We start from the raw sequence: 19,979 nt of genomic DNA on the forward strand, positions 1-19,979 counted from the left end.
CCAACATCGAACAAATTCCAAATGCTATCATTCCCATAACTGTTCTAACCAGCTGCAGCCAATCCCACCCCTCTGTTTAACTAACCTATTCCACCATCATGATCCCCACTCAGATTTATAAACGAAAGCAATAAGCTATAATAAGGGCAATTAAAACCTCAAAATAACAAAATATAATTGAAAAACATAAACAGGCATATGGACACACAAACCTAACACACGAAACCACAAGGGCTTTTTCTTATCACCACAAGATTTAAAATATATTCTTTGTTTTGCTTCTTGATGAATATAATGTTAGTTCATTTCTGGAATTTGTGTGGCTTCTCTCCTGTGTGGACTCTCTGATGTCTCACTAGGTGTGACTTCGAAGAAAAACATTTCCCACAATGCTGGCATTTGTATGGCTTCTCTCCTGTGTGGACTCTCTGATGATTCACTAGGTTTGACTTCTGAGAAAAACATTTCCCACAACGCTGGCATTTGTATGGCTTCTCTCCTGTGTGGACTCTCTGATGATTCACTAGGTTTGACTTCTGAGAAAAACATTTCCCACAACGCTGGCATTTGTATGGCTTCTCTCCTGTGTGGACTCTCTGATGTGCCAATAGGTCTGACTTCCAAGAAAAACATTTCCCGCAATGCTGGCATTTGTTTGGGTTCTCTCCTGTGTGGACTCTCTGATGTGCCAATAGGTATGACTTTGAAGAAAAACATTTCCCACAATGCTGGCATTTGTATGGCTTCTCTCCTGTGTGGACTCTCTTATGTGCCAATAGGTGTGACTTCTGAGAAAAACTTTTCCCACAATGCTGGCATTTGTATGGCTTCTCTCCTGTGTGGACTCTCTGATGTACTAATAGGTCTGACTTCTGAGAAAAACATTTCCCACAATGCTGGCATTTGTATGGCTTCTCTCCTGAGTGGACTCTCTGATGTCTCACTAGGTGTGCCTTTGAAGAAAAACATTTCCCACAATGCTGGCATTTGTATGGCTTCTCTCCTGTGTGGACTCTCTCGTGAGTGACAAATTCTTCTGTAAAGGAGGACAATGACAGACAAGACTGAATGTCAGTGTTAAGAGAGGAAAGGGTTACGCCAAGATTTAGCCCCACGTTTATCCCTCCCTATTTGAGATTAAATTAATAATGTTGGTGTGAGTGAACTGAGCATGACCCTGTTCTGGATGCCCCAAATCCATATAATGACTGTATCCTTCCTCAGAGCTACCAAAGAAGAAATTGAAGGGGAACTGTCATGAGGAAATCAGTAGAAGCAGATAGTCAGGCATTTGAAAAATATTCCAATATATATATGTAAAAATACTTTGATTGAAAAGTGGCATCATTTCCTGTGAGACTGCCATAGAGTCTTGAGTCAGAGCACATGGCATGATGCAAGCTAACTGCAGAGGAAGCTTCATGCTGTGTGGCACCAGGAGATGACTCACAACCAATACAGTATACAGCTCACATGTGGATTGATGTGGGTTGGAGTTGTGTGTACAAGAGATTGTGAAGTTGATGAAAGTCAGAGAGGAGAGCTGGTACATATTTGTTTTCTATTGCAACTCAAGCTAAAGAACCTCCAAGGACATGGAGGAAATCAACTGTGTCTGTGAGTTATTTTTAAGTGTGGAAAGTGGTTAATGCATTGCCAATGACTATATCTGGAGATTTGCTACTGTACTCTGCTATGTTATTATTGAACTCTGTGTGGGCAGGAAGGAAAGCCAGAATCAATTGGACAATATTAACGGACAGCAAAGAAAGAGGAGGATTAGGGATGCCAAATTTGAAATTATATTTTTATGCATGTTGCTTGGAATGGATAACAAAATGGGTGGAATTAAAGGATGAGCAATTATTAGATTTAGAGGGATTTAATCTAAGATACGGGTGGTGGAATAAAGTTGAACTAAACAAGGAATTCAAAGAGCATATTGTAAGGAAAGCATTATATAAAGTATGGACAAAATACAAGGAAAAATATTATACAAAGTTACCAGAGTGGGCTTTTCCTCATGAAGCAGTATTAAAGAAGGGCAGGATTGAGGGAAGAGATTGGCTAAAATATAAAGATTATGTATAGATAATAGAGGGAAAAATTACAATGAAATCTAGGGAAGAAATGCTAAAAGAGGGAATTAAAATAGATTGGTATTTATATTACCAATTAACGGAAAAATATAAAGCAGACAGAAAAAATGTTGGTATAACGTTAAAGAAACAGAATTGGATGTCATATGGATGGATAAGGATAAGAAAAAAATAACAAATTTCTATAATCTAATTTTGAGGCTTGAATTGGAACAAGAACAAATTAAGCATTGTATGATTGTATGGGCACAGAACATAGGGAAGAACATAAAGTACGAGGCGTGGAAAAGAGCTTGGGGACAGGATTTAAAATTTACATTGTGTATGGATCTAAAAGAAAATTTCTACAAAATGATGCTCAGATGGTATATGACACCGAATAGATTAGCGAAAATATATACAAAAGATAGAGGAAAATGTTGGAAATGTGAATGAATTACGGGAAGTTTTTTCCACATGTGGTGGAGTTGTCCTCTGATAAAAAAATTCTGGAGAGAAGTACACAAGAAAATTGAAATAATTTTACAACTGGAATTCCCTCTGGTCCCGGAGCTCTGTCTTTTAAATATAGTAGAAAATAAGGATTTAAGACCAAAATTGAAACCATTATTATATTTAATCACCGCTGCCAGAATAACAATTGCCAAAGTCTGGAGAAATAAGGAAGTACCTAAAGTGGACCATTGGTTAGGAAAGTGTCTAGAAATCATAGAAATGGATACCATAACTTTGAAATTAAAAGATGAAACGCGAGAAGAATCTAATTTAATTTGGCTGAGAATAAGAGAATTGTTTCAAAAGGGAAATGTTAAATAAGGTAATAAGGAGTGAAGGAAAATCATGTTAGATAGGTGATACCATTGCTGTGTAGAATTATTGATATAGAGTCAATTATTGTATAAACTTAGGATTTAAGCAAAATAGAATGAAAGACGATGAGATAAGGAAGTAAGGATGATAGATCTTTGAGAAATAGAGATTTTATAGCTAATAAATAAGCAATAAGTGAAATAGAAAGTGAGGGGGTGGGGTGGGGGAGGGGAGGGTTAAGAAATATTGGAATAAGAATTTGGAAATGTTTTGGTACTGCCCTTTTTATGTTGTAAGTAATTTCAATAAAGATTAAAAAAAATTATTGAACTCTGGGAGTGTCGCCTTCAGACTGTGCTATACATTGGCTTTGAATGGGACCAGAATTCAGAGCCAAGAAGGACCTGAGAACCGGTGTGATAATCCTTTTTGGCTGAAGTATTTCCACCTAGCACCCATTTCATTTAATTCAGTTTCAGACAATTCTTTCCCCACCCAGGAAACATCCTAAAGCAATTTAAACCTTTTCGAATGCTCGGTTTCTGCCCTCAAGCAACAATTTCAGTGTAAATATCAGCCCCAAGGGGCTCTTCTTCAGCGTCAGTCCATTTGCAGACTTACACTCCGTTGGTTTACATTGCTAAACACCTCACTACACTCACCAGCCTCATTTGCTATAGCAGTTACTGACTTCTCTCCCCATTCTGGACCCTCAGCAATTGGAATCAAGATCCATCTAGGTAACGTATTACCATTAGCAAAGCCTTACACAATTACCACTCCCACCTTTGTTACCTAGTTCTTGCATGTGGTGCGTGAACACCTATATGTGTATATGTGTGTGTGCGTGCATGTATTTTGCTTTCCCCCTAAATAAAACACAAAAGCCTATTTGAAACGCCTCTGGAGTTCTGTGTGCTTCTGGGCCTGGTATAGTTGGGATGAATCCCGAGGTCACCGTTGCCTCAATCTCTCCTTTGAGCTAAGTATGAAATTCCCCTAAAAGCATAACACTTGTGGGTCTCCTCCCCAGACTCCAGCATTTCGAGTGACAAAGGGCCTCTGGAATCAACCACGGAGCTAAGCAAGCTCAGGTTGGAAAAGAAACATTAGAGAAAGAGGAATTTTTGTGTTACCATTTCCTCTCTTCATAGACATTGGTCATAACTGCTAAATGGAACCCTTAATATGTATGAAAACAAGGGCCTGATTTCAAGTTCAGTTCTTACGTTCAGTGCTCTACATGGGGCTACCTTTGTACCAAGTTCGGAAGCTTTAGTTAGTTGAAAACGCGGCAGCCAGATTGGTCACCAGAACATCTAGGTCAGACCATATAACACCAGTATCCCTACATTGGCTGCCAATTAGCTTCCGGCGCAATACCAAGCGTTGCTTATTACCTTTAAAGCCCTACATGGCTTGGGCCTGAGCTACTTGAGGGAACGCCTCTCCCTACACCATCCGCCCCACACTCTCGGAACATCTGGGAAGAATCTATTAGATTACCCAAAGGTCAGGCTAAGAACAACTTCTCACAGAGCATACACAGCCATGCCCCCCAAGTTATGGAACAACTTGCCGGAGGAGATCCGTCTTAACACCACCTTGGATGCTTTCAAGAAAGGACTTAAGACGGATCCCTTCCGGCAGACTTACCCAACTGACCTCTTGTAAAGAACTTAAGGAAAAATTCCACTTCTGATCACAACTGTGCATTTTAAATGATGTTTTTATTTGTCCCAAATTCAGTTTTAACCGTTTTGTTGTTTTACTGTGTGTCAATTAGATGCTATTGTTGTTTTGTGGCTATTTTATGAACAGACCTTACTGTCAGGAAGTTCCTTCTAATGTTGAAGTGGAATCTCTTTTACTGCAATTTGCATCCATTGTTCTGTGTTCTAGTCTCTGGAGCAGCAGAAAACAAGCTTGACATTCCTTCAAATATTTAAACAGGGCTAACCTTCTCTTCTCCAGTCTAAACATCCCAAGTTAGCTAAGTCGTTCCTCATAGTTTCAAATCCTGCACCATTTTAGTCGCCCTCCTTTGGACATGCTCCAGTTTCTCCACATCCTTTTTGAATTGTGGTGCCCAGAACTGGACATAATATTCCAGGTGAGGCCTGACCAAAGCAGAATACCATGGCACTATTACTTCCCTTGATCCTGACACTATACTTCTATTGATGCGACCTAAAATCACATTGGCCTTGTTAGCTGCCGCATTGCACTGTTGACTCATGTTCAACTTGTGGTTTACTTGGACTCCTAGATCCCTTTCACAAGTAGTTTCATTCAGCCAGGTGTCCCCCATCCTATATCTGTGCATTTCATCCCCCTCTTAAGCCTGATCCCCTTCCCTTTTTCCCTCCGCTCTCCAACCTTTCCTCTTGCCCATCTGCACTGCTTCAGTATTTCCCCTTCACCATCTCTTTCCTGCCTTTCTGTTTTTCACATTCGCTCCTTTTCTCTATCACAGACACACACCCATTTATGTGATGCATAAAAGGGACACTTTGAGGCTCATTTGTTGAGAAAGGCAGGATAATCCATATACAAATTACTCATTGGGAAAGGCAAAGCAAGGGGGCTGGGACCTGGACTTGTTTTGGTGAGGATCAAGCACCAGGGAGGAGTATTAAGACATCTCTAAGACAGGGATGGGCTACTGTTGGGGATTGGGGGTGTCACATTGGCCCCCTGGGGATCTCAGGGGCAACCACACATTGTATTGCCTGAAAATAGGAATAAAGTTTTGTGCCTCAGTATCCCATTGCATCCCTTTGGGGAAGTGAAGCAGAATCTCAAAAGGCTGGAAGAGGGCCAAAAAAGGAAACATACTCAGAGATGTGCTACCATTTCAATGAGAAATGCATTACTGGTAATCTCCATGCTTTCTTCCTACAAAATCCTAGCATTGGTGAGATATTTGGGGGCGGAACTAAGTTTCAGAATTAAAAAGTCCTTTGCTTCCACCAAAAGGTTTATTGAGAAACTCAGGCAGAAGGGTCCATTAATACATCTAAGCTGTCCCTGAAGTGTCTAAACCTTTTCCCTCTGTCGTTAACTACCTTCACACTCCTTCCTTTTCCTCCCCTTCAGCCCCTAACCAGCCCGGCTGCCAAGGTACCTATGGCCTTCTTCTTCTACCGTTCACAGGCGCCTCTCCCCCCGGGGGCATGTCTGCCACCCAGAGTTCACAGACCAGGCAGTTAATAGCCTCCACAACTGCTTCCATTCCCCAAAGCCATTCTAGGCCCCAATATCCTTACCAACTACTTAAAACTACTAGCATTTAAACTACTAACAATCCCCCCTAAACCCCAATACCATTCTGGATGAACCACAGAACCTGCTTCTGACAATTGGCAGTTTATAATACAGTATTTGGAATCCTTATAAAGTGGAGAGCAATAGTGCCTCACTAAACTACAAATTCAAATATTCTACAGGATGTTGCTATCACAATTAAACTACGCTTCAAAGGGATCTAGGACTCCTAGTAGACCACTAGTTGAACTTGGACCAACAGTGTGAAGCGGCAGCTAAAAAGGCCAATGTGATTCTAGGCTGCATCAATACAAGGATAGTTTCTAGATCAAGGGAAGTAATAGTGCTGCTCTATTCTGCTTTGGTCAGGCCTTACTTGGAATAATCCTGTGTCCAGTTCTGGCCTCCGAAATTCAAAAAGGATGTTGACAGGTTGGAACATGCCCAGAGGAGGGCAACTAAAATGGTGAAGGATCTGGAAACCATCAAGCCCTATGAGGAGCGGCTTAGACAGCTGGGTATGTTTACCCTGGAGAAAAGAAAATTAACAGCGGATATGATATCCATGTTTAAATATTGGAAAGGGTCGTATTGAGGATGGAGCAAGCTTGCTTTTTGCTGCTACAGAGAAAAAGAGACACCACAATGGATGCAAACGACAGAGAAAGAGTTTCCACCTGACCATTAGGAGGAACTTTGGGACAGTAAGAGCTCTTCGACAGTGGAATATCCTCCCTTAGAGTTTGGTGGAGTTCTCTTCTTTGGAGGTCTTGAACCAGAGGCTGGATGATGCTTGGAATGTGTATTCCTGCATGGCAGAAGAGGGTTGAACCTGATGGCCCTTGTGGTCTATTCCAACTCTATGATTCTATAATGCTAGTGGATTCCGGTTCCTTACCCACAGAAGCCACGTTCTCATAATTCTCCATCATTATATGATTGTACATCAGTCTCTGCTTCTTCGTTAACAGTTTCCATTCATCCTCGGTGAAATATACTGCCACATCCGCAAAGGTCACCTGCAACAGAAAATAGCCCTCATCCAGAGAGTGACTAAACAAAAGGGGAGGAAAGCACATGGTCCATCCAAATATTATTTGATCACTTTAGAATTCAGTCCAGGAAATAAACTTTAAATGCTGTCAGCAAGAAAAAAGCTATGGCCTTTGAGATCCAGTTTGTCTTGAATCTTTTCAATATAACCAACAATATAATTTAGGCCATGGCTGGGATATTGATGATGGATTAGGATACTGACTATCCCAACACATACAGTACATTTAGCCACCAAAGATTTATGGTGCATTTAGACATTTCTTGCCACATTTTGGAGGCAAATGTCATTTTTATAAAGCAGTTCTGGGGAGCACCTGGGCTTAAGGGTCACTGGGCCCACCCCCAATTTATATCCAGAGACATTCTCCCATAGCCCCCAACATTTCATTGATGGGAAAAACAAGACACATGTGGACAAGCAACCCAGAAGGCAGTGAAGATGGCCAAAGTTGTTTATGAGGAAGATCACACAAGCTAGGAAAGACACAGCAGCTTCCTTTTGCTTCAGCCTCCTGCGAAGAGCCATATCCAGTTTCCTTCTTTCCTCTCCTCTCCCCACTTTTGAGCTGATAGGCTGCAAACTCAATTGCACTCAGGAACTAAAGTGAGCTGAGAAAGGGGAAAGTGGGAGGAGGATAGACCAACTGGGACATGTTTAAAAGCCCCTGAATAAGTGGGGTGACAGAGGGTTAACCAGGACTGTCTCTGCCAAACTTGGACAGTATATTATTTGCTTCCTTTCATAAATTGACCCAGAAGTGACACAGATGAAGCTAATAGGATAGTGACTCACCAAAGAGCTGTTGTACCTCGGCTTCCTATTTCTGTTGGAGCCCAACTCCCTCCGCTTGGCCTCTGTGTTGGCCATCAGGTGGTCAAGGGGTCCTGGTGGCCCTGCACTTGGTCACTTCCAGCAAGAGAGGCCCAAAGCCGTGTCCAAACAGGCCGAGATGGAGTTCCTGAGAAAAAGGAGAAGGGTTAGGATTGGCTTGGCAAGAAACCCTGCAGCACTCAAAGACGCAGAGAACAGCATCCTGCTGGTGACACACGCAGATGACATATGCCTCATTTGGGCCAATGCAGAGGTGGGCAACCCTTCCTCCCTTTGCACCAAACAAAGCCCCTTGGACCTAGCATAGATTCACTGCAGCTCCCCTACATAACAGATACTCCATACCTTCTTAGAGTGGTGGGGGATTAGGGGATGGGGAATTGGAGAGGGTCCTGGTTATATCCCTGCAGATAGATGTGAAATGAGGGCATCACAAATAAATAAATCATCTGCTGAAACCTCCAGTGCTTTTCCCCATCATCAGCCCTTTTCCCAAGAAGGCTGCATCCGCAGTATATAAATAAGGCACTTTGACACCGGTTTAACCACTCAGTGCTATGGAATCCTGGGATTTTACATTCTCTGCCAGAGAGCTCTAGTGTCACAACAAACTACAAATCCCAGGATTCCACAAAATGGAGCCAGGAGAGTTAAAGCGGTTTCAAACTGGATTATTTCTTCAGTGCAGATACAGCCTGAGTCGGTTGTAAAAGGGCAGAAGCACCCATGTCTTGTTTCATTCTTGGTAATATGAGTTATTCTGGTCTTTCTTCTTCCTTCTTGCCTGAAAATCTCTCAATAAGAAAACTGGGGAGACTTTTAAAGCCTCCCAAAGGAGCCACTTTTGGCCTTTTTGGGGGACTAGCCTCCTCTTAGAAGCCAAAGCCCAATGTTTGTGAAGAAGAAGAATAAGGCTTGTATTAAAACTATGCTCCCCATTTCTGATCCCTTTTAAAACCCATGTTCCCCAGAAGGAGCAGAGCTTTGTAATAAGAAAACTCTCTCAGAAAAGAGACACAAAGAGACACACTTCCTTCCTTTTGGCCCAAGGAGCCTGGCCTCCTTCTCTCTTTGGAGCCTCAGGAGAGAAAGAGAAGCCTCTGTTCAACTGAGACTCAGAGAAGGTTCTGGAACATTCTCCATAGTCACAAACAGCACAAAATGGCCACCAGAACAGAAAATGGCTACCAAGACACAAAATGGCCACCTCCACCTCAGCGCTTGGCAGTTGGAGGCCTCAGCACAGCAGTGAAGCCTACCACTTCCAGGCCTTGTCCCTCTGCTCCCTCTCTTTTCCTCTCCCTTCCTTCCTTCCCTCCTTGTCTTTGTTTCTCTCCTTCCTCCTTGTCACTCTCTCTTCTGTGCACAGAGCTAAATAGAAAGGCAGAAGCTCCTCCTCTTCTTCAGTCTGGCCAATGAGGGCAGAGGAGCTGGAAGCCCCGCCCCCTGCCCCACCCTCACAGGCTCCTCCTGCAGTTAATATGGAACAAGGCATGAGGGACTGAGGGACCCTGGAGCCCCAGCCACACGGACACTGGCCAAAGGCACACATCCCCAAAGCCTAAGACCCATGAGATGGCAGCCCTATACAGGGCAGGACCCTCCTCTCTCTGGCCCTGTGGATGATGGGAGATACAGTCCAGGAATACACTGCAAATCCCATTGGCAAGAGAAAAGGGGTCCCACAGGGATCTGCCATGGGCCCAGTGCTATTCCAACGTCATTATCAATGACTTGGATGACAGAAATGGGGGCATATCAAATTTGCAGATGACACCAAATTGAGAGAAGTAGCTAATACCCCAGAGGACAGGATCAAAATTCAAAATGGCCTTAATAGATTAGAAAGCTGGGCCAAAGGTAACAAAATGAAATTCAACACGGAGAAATGTAAGGTACTGCACTTAGGGTGGAAAAATGAAATGCAGAGATATAGGATGGGGGACACCTGGATGAATGAAACTATGTATGAAAAGGATCTAGGAGTCCAAGTAGACCACAAGTTGAAAATGAGTCAACAGTGTGATGAGGCAGCTAACAAGGCCAATGTGATTTTAGGCTGCATCAATAGAATATAGTGTCTAGATCAAGGGAAGTAATAGTGCCACTCTATTCTGCTTTGGTCAGGCCCTAATTGGAATATTGTGTCCAGTTCTGGGCACCACAGTTCAAAAAGTATGTTGAGAAACTGAAGCGTGTCCAAAGGAGGGCAACTAAAACGGTGAAGGGTCCGGAAACCATGTCCTATGAGGAACGACTTAGGTAGCTGCGGATGTTTAGCCTGGAGAAGAGAAGGTTAAGAGGTGATATGATAGCCCTGTTTAAATATTTATTTATTTATTTATTTATTTATTTATTTATTTAAGGTATTTATACCCCGCCCTTCAGCCCTAATGGCTCTCAGAGTGGCTTACAATTATTATTTTTAATTAGACGGTTCCCTGCCCTCAGGCTTACAATCTGAAATGATGCGACACAAAAGGAGAAGGGAATGGTGGTGGGGAAGGGGATGAGGTCCAGTGGTTCTTCTCTGCCTCTGCAGCCTGGATCAAGGCAGATGGACTGCTGGGAGGGCTCTCTTTCTTCAGGCTAACCCTGATGGAGCTGGGCCTGCCTGTTCACTGCCTCTCAGCTGTGTATAATATAATCCAGTTCTTCCACCAAGCACCCCGTGCCTGGGTTGTCCAGATCTTGTATGGTCTTCCTGACTGGCCGCATCTTCTCTTCGCACTGAAGAGGGGAACAAACAGAGAGGAGCCATGTGAAAGTGAAGGGTGGGAGGGAAGGTGGGAGGAATTGTTTAAACTTGCCTATTGCTCTGGACAGCTAAGGAAAGTGGAAAATCAGCTCATCTAAAATGTGATGCTGAAGAAGAGTTCAATGGATACTCTTTTCTGCATGCTTTCAACATGTTAGGAATGGCAGAAAACGTACAATGTCAAGTGTTTCTTGGTCCAGTTGCTCTTCCTCCTCTTCTTCCTCCTGTTCCACGATAGCTATGGGCTCGCTCCCATTTGCAACGTAGACAGGGCACTTTGGTGGGTTCCTTGTATCTCCAACTTTGGCCTCACTGTCTTTGGCCAGTGAAAGAAGAAAATTGGGCAGATTAGTCCTAAAGTAAAATTAAGGATGTGACAAAATCAGGGATCTGGCCATTGAAAGAAAGGAGGGGAAGAAGGTGTGACATTGCCTTGTTGTGGTGCTGCTGCTGGTGGTGCTGGCATGTCTCCGGGTCATTTTTGACTAATGGAGGCCTAAAGGCAGACCTGTCTTAGGTTCTTCTGGGCAAATTTATTTAGAGGGGGTTTGCCATTGCAATCTTGTGAGGCCGACAGTGTTTGACCTGCCTAAGGTCACCCAGTGGGTTTTTTTATGTTTGATCAGGGAATTGAACCCTGATTGCTAGGGTCCTAATTTAATATTTAAACAGGCATGCTATACTTGCTATACCTTCTCTGTCTTGTCCTTGGTTTTTCCCCTCTTCTTCTCATCCTTCTTTTCTGGACTGATTGCAAGAATTTCTTTATCTTCTTTGTGCTCTTTCTTCTGCTCTGTTTTTTCAAGGCTCCTATCCTGTCCATCCTTCTAGAAAAAAGGAAGAAAGGATGGAGTAAAGGAGACAAAGGGACTTTTTGGGAGACCTAGTTTAAAACTAAAATAGCCACATCATGCTGGCTCTACCTTCTCTTTCCCCCTCTTTTGCTTCTTTCTTCTCCTTCTCATCCTCCTTTTCTGTATCTTCCTTGTTCTCCTTCTTCTCCCCCATTTTTTCAAGGCTCTTATCCTGTCCCTGCTTCTAGAAAAAAGGAAGAAAGGATGGAGGAAAGGCGACCAAGGGAATCCTTTTTATACCTTCTTTCTGCTAAAAGATGCAAATGAATATTTTTTTCAATCCCAAAACAAGCAATGAAGTAGCAAGAACAATGCCCCTTGTGAAAGAGCTGGCTGGCACATGGAGGAGACACTCCATTTAGCTGGCTGAAATGTACCTGCTCAGAAGTCAGCCTGCCTCTCTCGCTTTTCTCAGTATGAGGTTGCATCCTGGAATCCAAGATATCATCCACGGGATGTTCTTCCAATGGCCAGCCAAAAATCTCCTGATGCATTTTACTAAACTGGTACAGGAGAGACATTGATGATGGGATCTATGGGGTTTGCTTTACCTTATCCTTTCCTTCTTCCGACGGGTTGTCCGAGTGCTGAAGAGAGACTTTAATCCCACCCTCATCCTTGCCTTTGATGGATTTGTTTTCCTTTTTACACAGGGCTTCTGCTTTTAGGAGCCCTGGTGACACAGCGGATAAATGCCTGTACTGCAGCCACTCACTCAAAATCATAAGGTTGCGAGTTCAAGACCAGCGAAAGGGCTCAAGCTCGACTCCAGCTTGCATCCTTCCGAGGAAGTTGCTAAAATGACTTCCCAGATTGTTGGGGGCAATTAGCTTACAGTTGTAAATCACTTAGACACTGTTAGTTCAGTATGAAGCGGTATATAAATGAAGCTGTTTGTTCGTTTTTCACCTTGATCAGAGGAGGGAAAGGATCCCTACCTAAGAAGGAAAATAGTAGCAGCTGGAAGCATCTCATTTATGTGAGCACTGGATCCCATCCCTGTCAAACCTCTCTTGGGCTTCAAGAGGTTTCATTAACTGCTTCCTGCAAGTTTGCAAAACTACATCTGTTACGATTTGAACTAGGCACTTAGTTATTTAAAGACCTAAATGGCTTGGAACCCCAGTACTTGAAGGAGTGCTTCCTATGGACCCATCTGCCTAAGAAATAAAGTCTTTTGGAGAGGACCTCCTCCATGTTCCTCCAGTGGGTTCTGTTTATGGTGGGAGGATGTGAGAGAGGGCCTTTTCTACTAGGGCGCCTTCAGGGGTCCAATTGGCACCAACACCGATTTTATTGAATGCCAAATAAAACTTGGCTTTTTGCTTCCCGGTGCCTTTGGATTTAATCCATATTTGTGCATGTGTTTGGTTTCAAATTGTTTTCAAAGGCTGTCGGCTCTTCTATTTTAATTTGCCATATTTTTAGAATATAGGTTTACCCGACTTAAATCACTCTTCTTTAAATTTGCAAAGAGATCTTGTGGCACCTGTGAGCTTTTCTCTTTCAAGCGCTCGTTTTCCTGCTTCTTTTTCTTGACCAAATTCAGTAGTAGTCACGCTGGGTTTGGAGATGCTCCTCCTGTGGCGTTTTGTCTCTCTCAACTTCCAGGATCTTTGGATGGGAAAACACACAAAAAGAAAGGAATATCCCACATGTTTTTTAAAAGTCCCCTACCAGAGCAAGGCAAGCAAGCGTTGGAAGGCATGATTTTGAACGTGATGTGAACATTGTTTTCTGCGAGCAGCTTGTAGGTGACACATCTGATTCACATGGTCATTATGGTATTAATGGTTGTTCCATTGTAATAGGAACTCCACAATGCATGATCTGTGATTGCACAGTTTTTCTCCCTGTCATTCTGTATTAATAACAATGAGAAGTAACAGTTACGTAAAGGTAATGATACAACAAACAAACAAAAAATGAGTTTGTATAACTATCTCCAAAACAACTAAAACAGCAAATCCCAGCAAGACAAATCATTTCGGCTTGTGTACCTTTCTACAAATAGATGCAGGAAGTTTAACAGGAAATGTGTCTAGTTTTGTTTACATATGCAATGCAGATATCCCAAATCTCCAACAAAAATGTTGTATAATCAAATATTCCCTTGTATCTGTAGCCTAAATCTGTGTTTATCATGGCAAGGAATTCACTTTATATACTTTTTTCCCATTAGAAAGGGGGTATGTAAATAAACTTGACTTGCCTCGTAAAATTCATCGAACGGCTCTCACTAGAGACAAAGGTCTGCATCCCACTGTGTCTAACCCCCTTAGTCGTTTCCATCTTAGTGGGACAGTGAATCCATGTTGGTTTTAATCTTGATTGTCCAAGGCATTGAATTTATTGGGGGGAACAGAGTTCAGTAAAAAGTTTGAGGCAGATTTAATGCTCCCCTGCTCTGACCTCCATTACTTTAAGGATAAATTCTCAGTGGGAAGGAATAATTAACTCTCTTTCCAAGACAGCCAGATGTGAACACGCTGCCCAACTCTAAAACACCATGGAAAGTGCATGAGGCTTCTTCTGTACCTTGTCAGTTAGTTCCAGGTCGTCCTCTGATTCTATGAGATCCATGTTCCTGTAGCCATGCCAGTAAGATCCCAGCTGCAAATGTAAGTCATCCTCCAATCCGCATTCAACATCCAAATGGGCTGCTTTGACTCCGTAGGTCAGAGAAAACCTGTCCATTTGAGCAAAGAGTAGAAAGATGAGGTGGTGCCCCTTTTCCATATTGCGGCTTTTCTCCTAAGGCCAAGAACCTATTGCATAAAAGTGTCCCAGACTCACTTGGATCCCTTCCTCTGGGTCAGAAAATTTCTGCTTTGGACTCTGGGTCACGATCGCTGTCTCTTCTTCATTTAACATTATGCCTTTCTCATTCATGTTAAGGCCAGACAATTTTGTGGAGAGACCTTTCTTCTTTCCAAGACCATTGTCTGGAGAAGATTTTTGTTTTAAGTATAAGAACAGTCTAACAAATAAATACAATTTTACATCAGCAAATTAAGTGAAACTAAGGAGAAGCATCATAGGATCTATCAGGAAGAACTCTCTTCATCATGTAAACTTTTAGCAGGTTCGCTAGTGGTCAAGAGTGAAGGCAGTTCTTCATTTGTCTGTGTTCAAAGGAGGTTTCCCATAGGCCACCTCCACTGTATGACTGTGGATGAAAAAGCCCACCAGCCTCTATGCCTAGAAAAGAAATTTGGGGCACCTTCCTGGAAGGATTTTTCTTGAACTGCCTCCCAAATAATATGTCTTCTGTGAAAGATTACAAGCCTTGTGTTTTCTAAGGAGCAAAGCTGTGTCTAAGCATGGCCATGGAAGAGGTTCATACATTTCTGCATGGGGTTGAGAAAGTGGAAGGAGTCACAGTTTTCTCCTTCTCTCTTCTTGCTTGATCTTGGGTTCATTTAGTGGAGATGGGAAATTCAGGACAGACAACAGCAAAACAAAAACCACATTTCACACAGTTCATGTAAACTTTGACAGACTGTGACTTCCATATTATTGGGGCATTGAATTTCCTCCAGGTTTTCATCCATGGGGCTGGAGCCCATTTCCAAAATAGAGTCAGCACCAAAGAGAGCTCAGACTAAAAGACAGAGCAGATTCACCAACCCACTAACATGGAAGTCTCCATTCACTACTGTCTATGTGATATGACTCTAAGCCATTGTCCTCCAATGTCCTCTTTCCCTCCCAGTTAACATTTGAAGATTATCCCTTGCAGATCTTGGAGAACGAACTTTCAACTGAAGAAATAGCAGTATCCTTATTTTACTAGCATGTGTTCTTTTTAAAGCAACACTTTTGTTTAACCTTTATTTTGTATCCTAAGGCCTGTTACAGACAGGCCAAAATAAAGCTGCTTCGAGTCACTTTGGAGGTATGGTATTTCAATGATGCATGCGTCCTAAGAGTCCAAAAGCCGCACCAAAGCCACGCTCCAGCCCTAAGGACTGGAGTGCAGCTTTGGTGCAGCTTCCAGACTCTTAGGACTCATGTATCATTGAAATACCATATCTCCAAAGTGACTCGAAGCAGCTTTATTTTGGCCTGTCTGTAACAGGCCCTAGCCACCTTGAGACCCATCCATGGGAGAAAGGTGGGATGAAATGTAATAAATAACACAGCCATACAGTTCAAAGAACGTACAATAGGAATGAATGAATAAGAAGGATGCTTTCAGGTGAGATCAACCAGTCCAACTTGTGATGCCTTCACAAAGCAGGAGTAGGTTCCACTGTAAGAAAGACAGCACTCAAAACACTAACATAAAATAGGAAACAGGCAAACTAACCCAGAGAAATGCTCTTGTCCTGAGGTCTCTCCTCCTTCTCTCAGCTTCAACTGACTCAACTCCCACCTTGGCCAAGATTCTCAGTTCTTTCCAGGGAAACCAACCAAAGAAACACATTCTCCTTGGTTCCATCTGACCACTTCTCCATGAGTCCAATTACATGGGTTGCATTTCTCTTAATAGGATGATTTCAACTGCTTTTTAACATTTCACAGTTAGCTTTCAGTATCCACAGATTCTGCATCTCAATATATCCCCAAAAAGCCAACCTTGATTTTGCCATTTTATGTAAGGTGCATCATACTACAACCCCATTGTTTGTAATAGGACTTGAACATCCACGGATTTTGGTTACTTCGTGGGGTCCTGAAACCAAACCTCAGCAGATACTGAGGTCAAACTGTAAATAATGTTCAAATTCTTTTTACTTTCAGAATAAACAACCATACAATCAATAAAATTACAATTCAAACAAACATCACACTTTTTCTTATTTTTGTTCTTATTATTACCATCTACTTCTTCCATCTACATCTTTCTCCTTCCTACCTCCTTTGTTCTTTAAAGACATGTGAAGACTAGATTGGGTGGAGAGGCTGAGGGGAGAACTTCTATCTATGCAGGGCAGCCGGGGTATCGGTATCAATAACAGTGTCGGTGACAGTGTTCTAGAAAGACCTGCCGAAAGAGATCCATCTTAACAGCCTTTTTAAAGGCTTCTAAAGTGGTGATGTGATGGATCTCTTCTGGCAGGTCATTCCAAAGCCTAGGAATGGCAGAAGAAAAAGTCCTCTGGGTTGTTGAAGCCAATCTAGTCTTCTTAGGCTTTAGGAGACTTTTTCCAGTGTGGGGAGGATTGTGTGGAAGAAGGCACTCCTGCAAGTAGTCTGGACCCAAGCCATGTAGGGCCTTAAAGGTTACAACCAACACCTTGTATCTTTCCCAGACACTAATGGGCAGCCAGTGGAGGGATTTAAGAACCGGTGTAATGTGGGCAGTTCTAGAAACTACAAACTACAAATTCCATGATTTCACAGGATGTTGCTATAAAAATTAAACTGGAACCAGTGTCCCACGCAATGTAGCTTTCTAGAGCACTTGCCCCCATTCTATAGGAAGGGCAATGGGTCCTTACCCACAGAGGACACATTTTCATAGGTTTCCATCATCACCTCTTTGTACAGAAATTTCTGCTTTGGACTCAAGAGTGGCCATTCTTCCTCTGAGAAGAACACTGCCACATCTTGAAAGGTGATCTGCAATAGAAAATAGCCTTCGCTGAAAGACAGAGGATTGTAAATAACACCCCCATTGCATCCTAGTCAGTCAAATTCCCAATGGCTCCACCACAAAAAAGGAGGTCTGGACACTAACCTGTCTGGAGGTCTTCTTTCCTCCAGTTTCTTCCACAAAGGAGGAATTGAGGGTCGTTTCTCTTCTCTCCCTTCCTCTGGAAGCCATCTTGGTTCTTTCCACACCTGCAGAAAATACAAAGTGTTTTTATGTGCACACATTTATGCAATCTTTCACGGACCACTGAAAATACAATTCAACAGCTCTAAGAGCAATTCAAACCTGAACCTTCCCTAAAATTCAAAATAAATCCATTGGAAAGCAGGATATTAACTAGTGATGATATTATTATTATTACTATTATTAGTCTCACCTCCAAACCCTCAGAGAGAGAATCTTGTGAATGCTGGAAGACTAAGACAGTTCACTGGGCCTTTGAGGGCATAGAGACCAGCATCCTTAGCCGGCATGAGGGCAAAGATGGCGTCTGCAGAGCGCACTCCCTGACTCTTCTCCTATGCCAGTGTGACGCTGCACACCGCACTACATCACAGGCGACGTAGTGCTAGTCCTCTGGCACTACATCCAGATGACACAGTGCCAAAGTAGTGCAGAAAAGCCACAATGTTGGTGGATATGGCACTTTTTCTCTGGCGCAGAAAGGAGCTCCTTTTTGCACTATGGAAAGGCCACATCAGGGCCACAGCGTAGCCTTATTATAGTGCAAAAAGGAGCTGCAACAAGCAGCGTGTTTGCCATGGCCCTGATCTGGTGTTAAAAGGGGCGGCCTGTACATCCCCTTAATTTCCAGAAAATGGGTCTAGGATTGGAGTCCTAGGGCTGGCCCCAGCCTTCATCACTCCAAACATGTCAAGAGGAGGAGGGCTGGGTAGGACTCATGTGTCTGATTGATTTTATTGTTCTATTTTTTTCTTCCAATAATCTACATAAAAATCATAATGTATAGATAGACAGCAATAACAACAACCCAGTAACAACAACCATAGCAATTGCAATACTTAAATGTTGCTATTAAATATTTCCCATTGCCTTCCCTTAAGGCTGAGAGAGTGTGACTTCTCCAGTCACCCAGTGAGTTTCTATGTTGGAGCTGGGATTCAAACCCTGATCTCCAGAGTTGTAGTTCCACTATGCTCAAACCACAAGGCCACACTGACTCCTATATCATGGACATCGTTTCACTGGTCCATTGTATGTCATGGACGTGCCCCAACGTAGTCATCCATGAGAGCCTGAGATCACCATGGAATAGTCTCAATGCTTCAGGTGAGGAGCATCAGACTGAAGTCACAATGGGACAGTCTCAATGCTTCAGGCAAGGAGCATCAGATGCTCTCGGTTCGCCTCTGACATCTTCCTCCTCTCCACCTTTAACCTGGGCACCATCCACTTCATAAGGTCTTTTAATTCCTTGATGTCTTCCTCCATTCGATAAACGTCTACCTGGGGTTCTTCTTTGCTGGGGCAGCTATCAAGCGACTCCCCCACTGCCAGGTCCCAGGCTGTCACTCTGCCTCCCGACGGCCTTCCTTTCCCCAGTCTGGGGCCGGAAACCCAAATCCTCCAGTGGTGGCCTGGATGGTGTGAGCTTCAGGAGGTTTCCCAGTCTTGGGCTTGGCTCCTAGTTCCTCTGAAGAAGGCACCTGCTCCTCCACCACCGGGATCTCCAGAACCACTCTTCTTGTTCCTGGGTCTCCACTGAAGGTAAATCTGTGAGACTTTGCAAACTGTGAGATCTGGAGTCAGTCCTGTGCTCAAAAAATAAAACTCATTTGAAACAAAAGAAGCTTTATTGATGAATCCAGGCAGAAACATCCATTAACACCTTTCTGCAAAGTCAGAAGTCCAAAGGAACTTGCTCCCTTCTTAACTCACTCAACCCAGCCCCCAGTTCCCAAGCTAAAACAACACAAGCAGAGGTTGCATAGATACCAAGGTTGTCTATACTTCCCTTCCCTTCTCCCAGACAGCCTCACCTTGAAGAGCGGTGTTCAATAGCCAGCTTCACTCCTCCTTGAAAACCCGTCTACAGCTGCAACCCCAGCCCCTCTCCAAACGCCCTCCTTCATCTAAAAGCCACTCCATCTGTCCTTCTATCACTTTCCATTATGTGCTTTCTATAACCCATCACTCTACACTGCCTACTAAGAACTACAACTATAACTCCTACTTTAATAACCAACCCCTAATATTTTTACCCTTTATGACAGAACTCTTATACACAAGTTCTGACCTTTCTCAATCCTTCAGGGACACACCACCAGTTTGAAGTGACAATTCTCCCATCTCAATTGTTCAGGCAAGGAGCATCAGCCTGAGGTTGCAATGGGCCAGTTTAAATCTTTCAGGTAAAGAGCACTACCCTGAAGTCACAATAGTAATGTCTCGATTCTTCAGACAAGGAAACTCAGGCTGAGATCACAATGGGCCAGTTTCAATCCTTCAGGCAAGGAGCATCAGCCTCAGGTTGCAATGGTCACGTCTCAAACCTTCAGGTAAGCAGCATTAGCCTAAATTCAAAATGGTCCCATCTCATTGTTGCAGGCAAGGAGCATCAGCCTGAAGTCACAATATGTCATGAATCCTTTTATTCATGCATTTATTCATTTAGGGATTCATGCCATAAAGGTTATAGGTTTTAGTGTAGATTAGACTTAAGATAGATGGGATTTATGGT

General features: G+C 43.1%; 1 protein-coding gene across 1 annotated transcript in view; it reads right to left on the reverse strand.

Annotated features, from left to right (window-relative positions):
• Positions 1-211: 211 nt before the first annotated feature.
• Positions 212-19,979, reverse strand: part of LOC149275758 (uncharacterized) — a 28,527-nt gene continuing 8,759 nt past the window's right edge. The window contains exon 5 of the mRNA XM_089504365.1: positions 212-1,016. Coding sequence (XP_089360491.1) covers positions 303-1,016 — 714 coding nt within the window. The 3' untranslated portion in view covers positions 212-302. The remainder of the gene's footprint in view (positions 1,017-19,979) is intronic.

The sequence above is a fragment of the Sceloporus occidentalis genome, unplaced genomic scaffold (assembly GCF_023333645.1).
Source record: "Sceloporus occidentalis isolate IW3139 unplaced genomic scaffold, rSceOcc1.0.p SCAF_268, whole genome shotgun sequence".
Classification (NCBI taxonomy): Eukaryota; Metazoa; Chordata; class Lepidosauria; order Squamata; family Phrynosomatidae; genus Sceloporus; species Sceloporus occidentalis.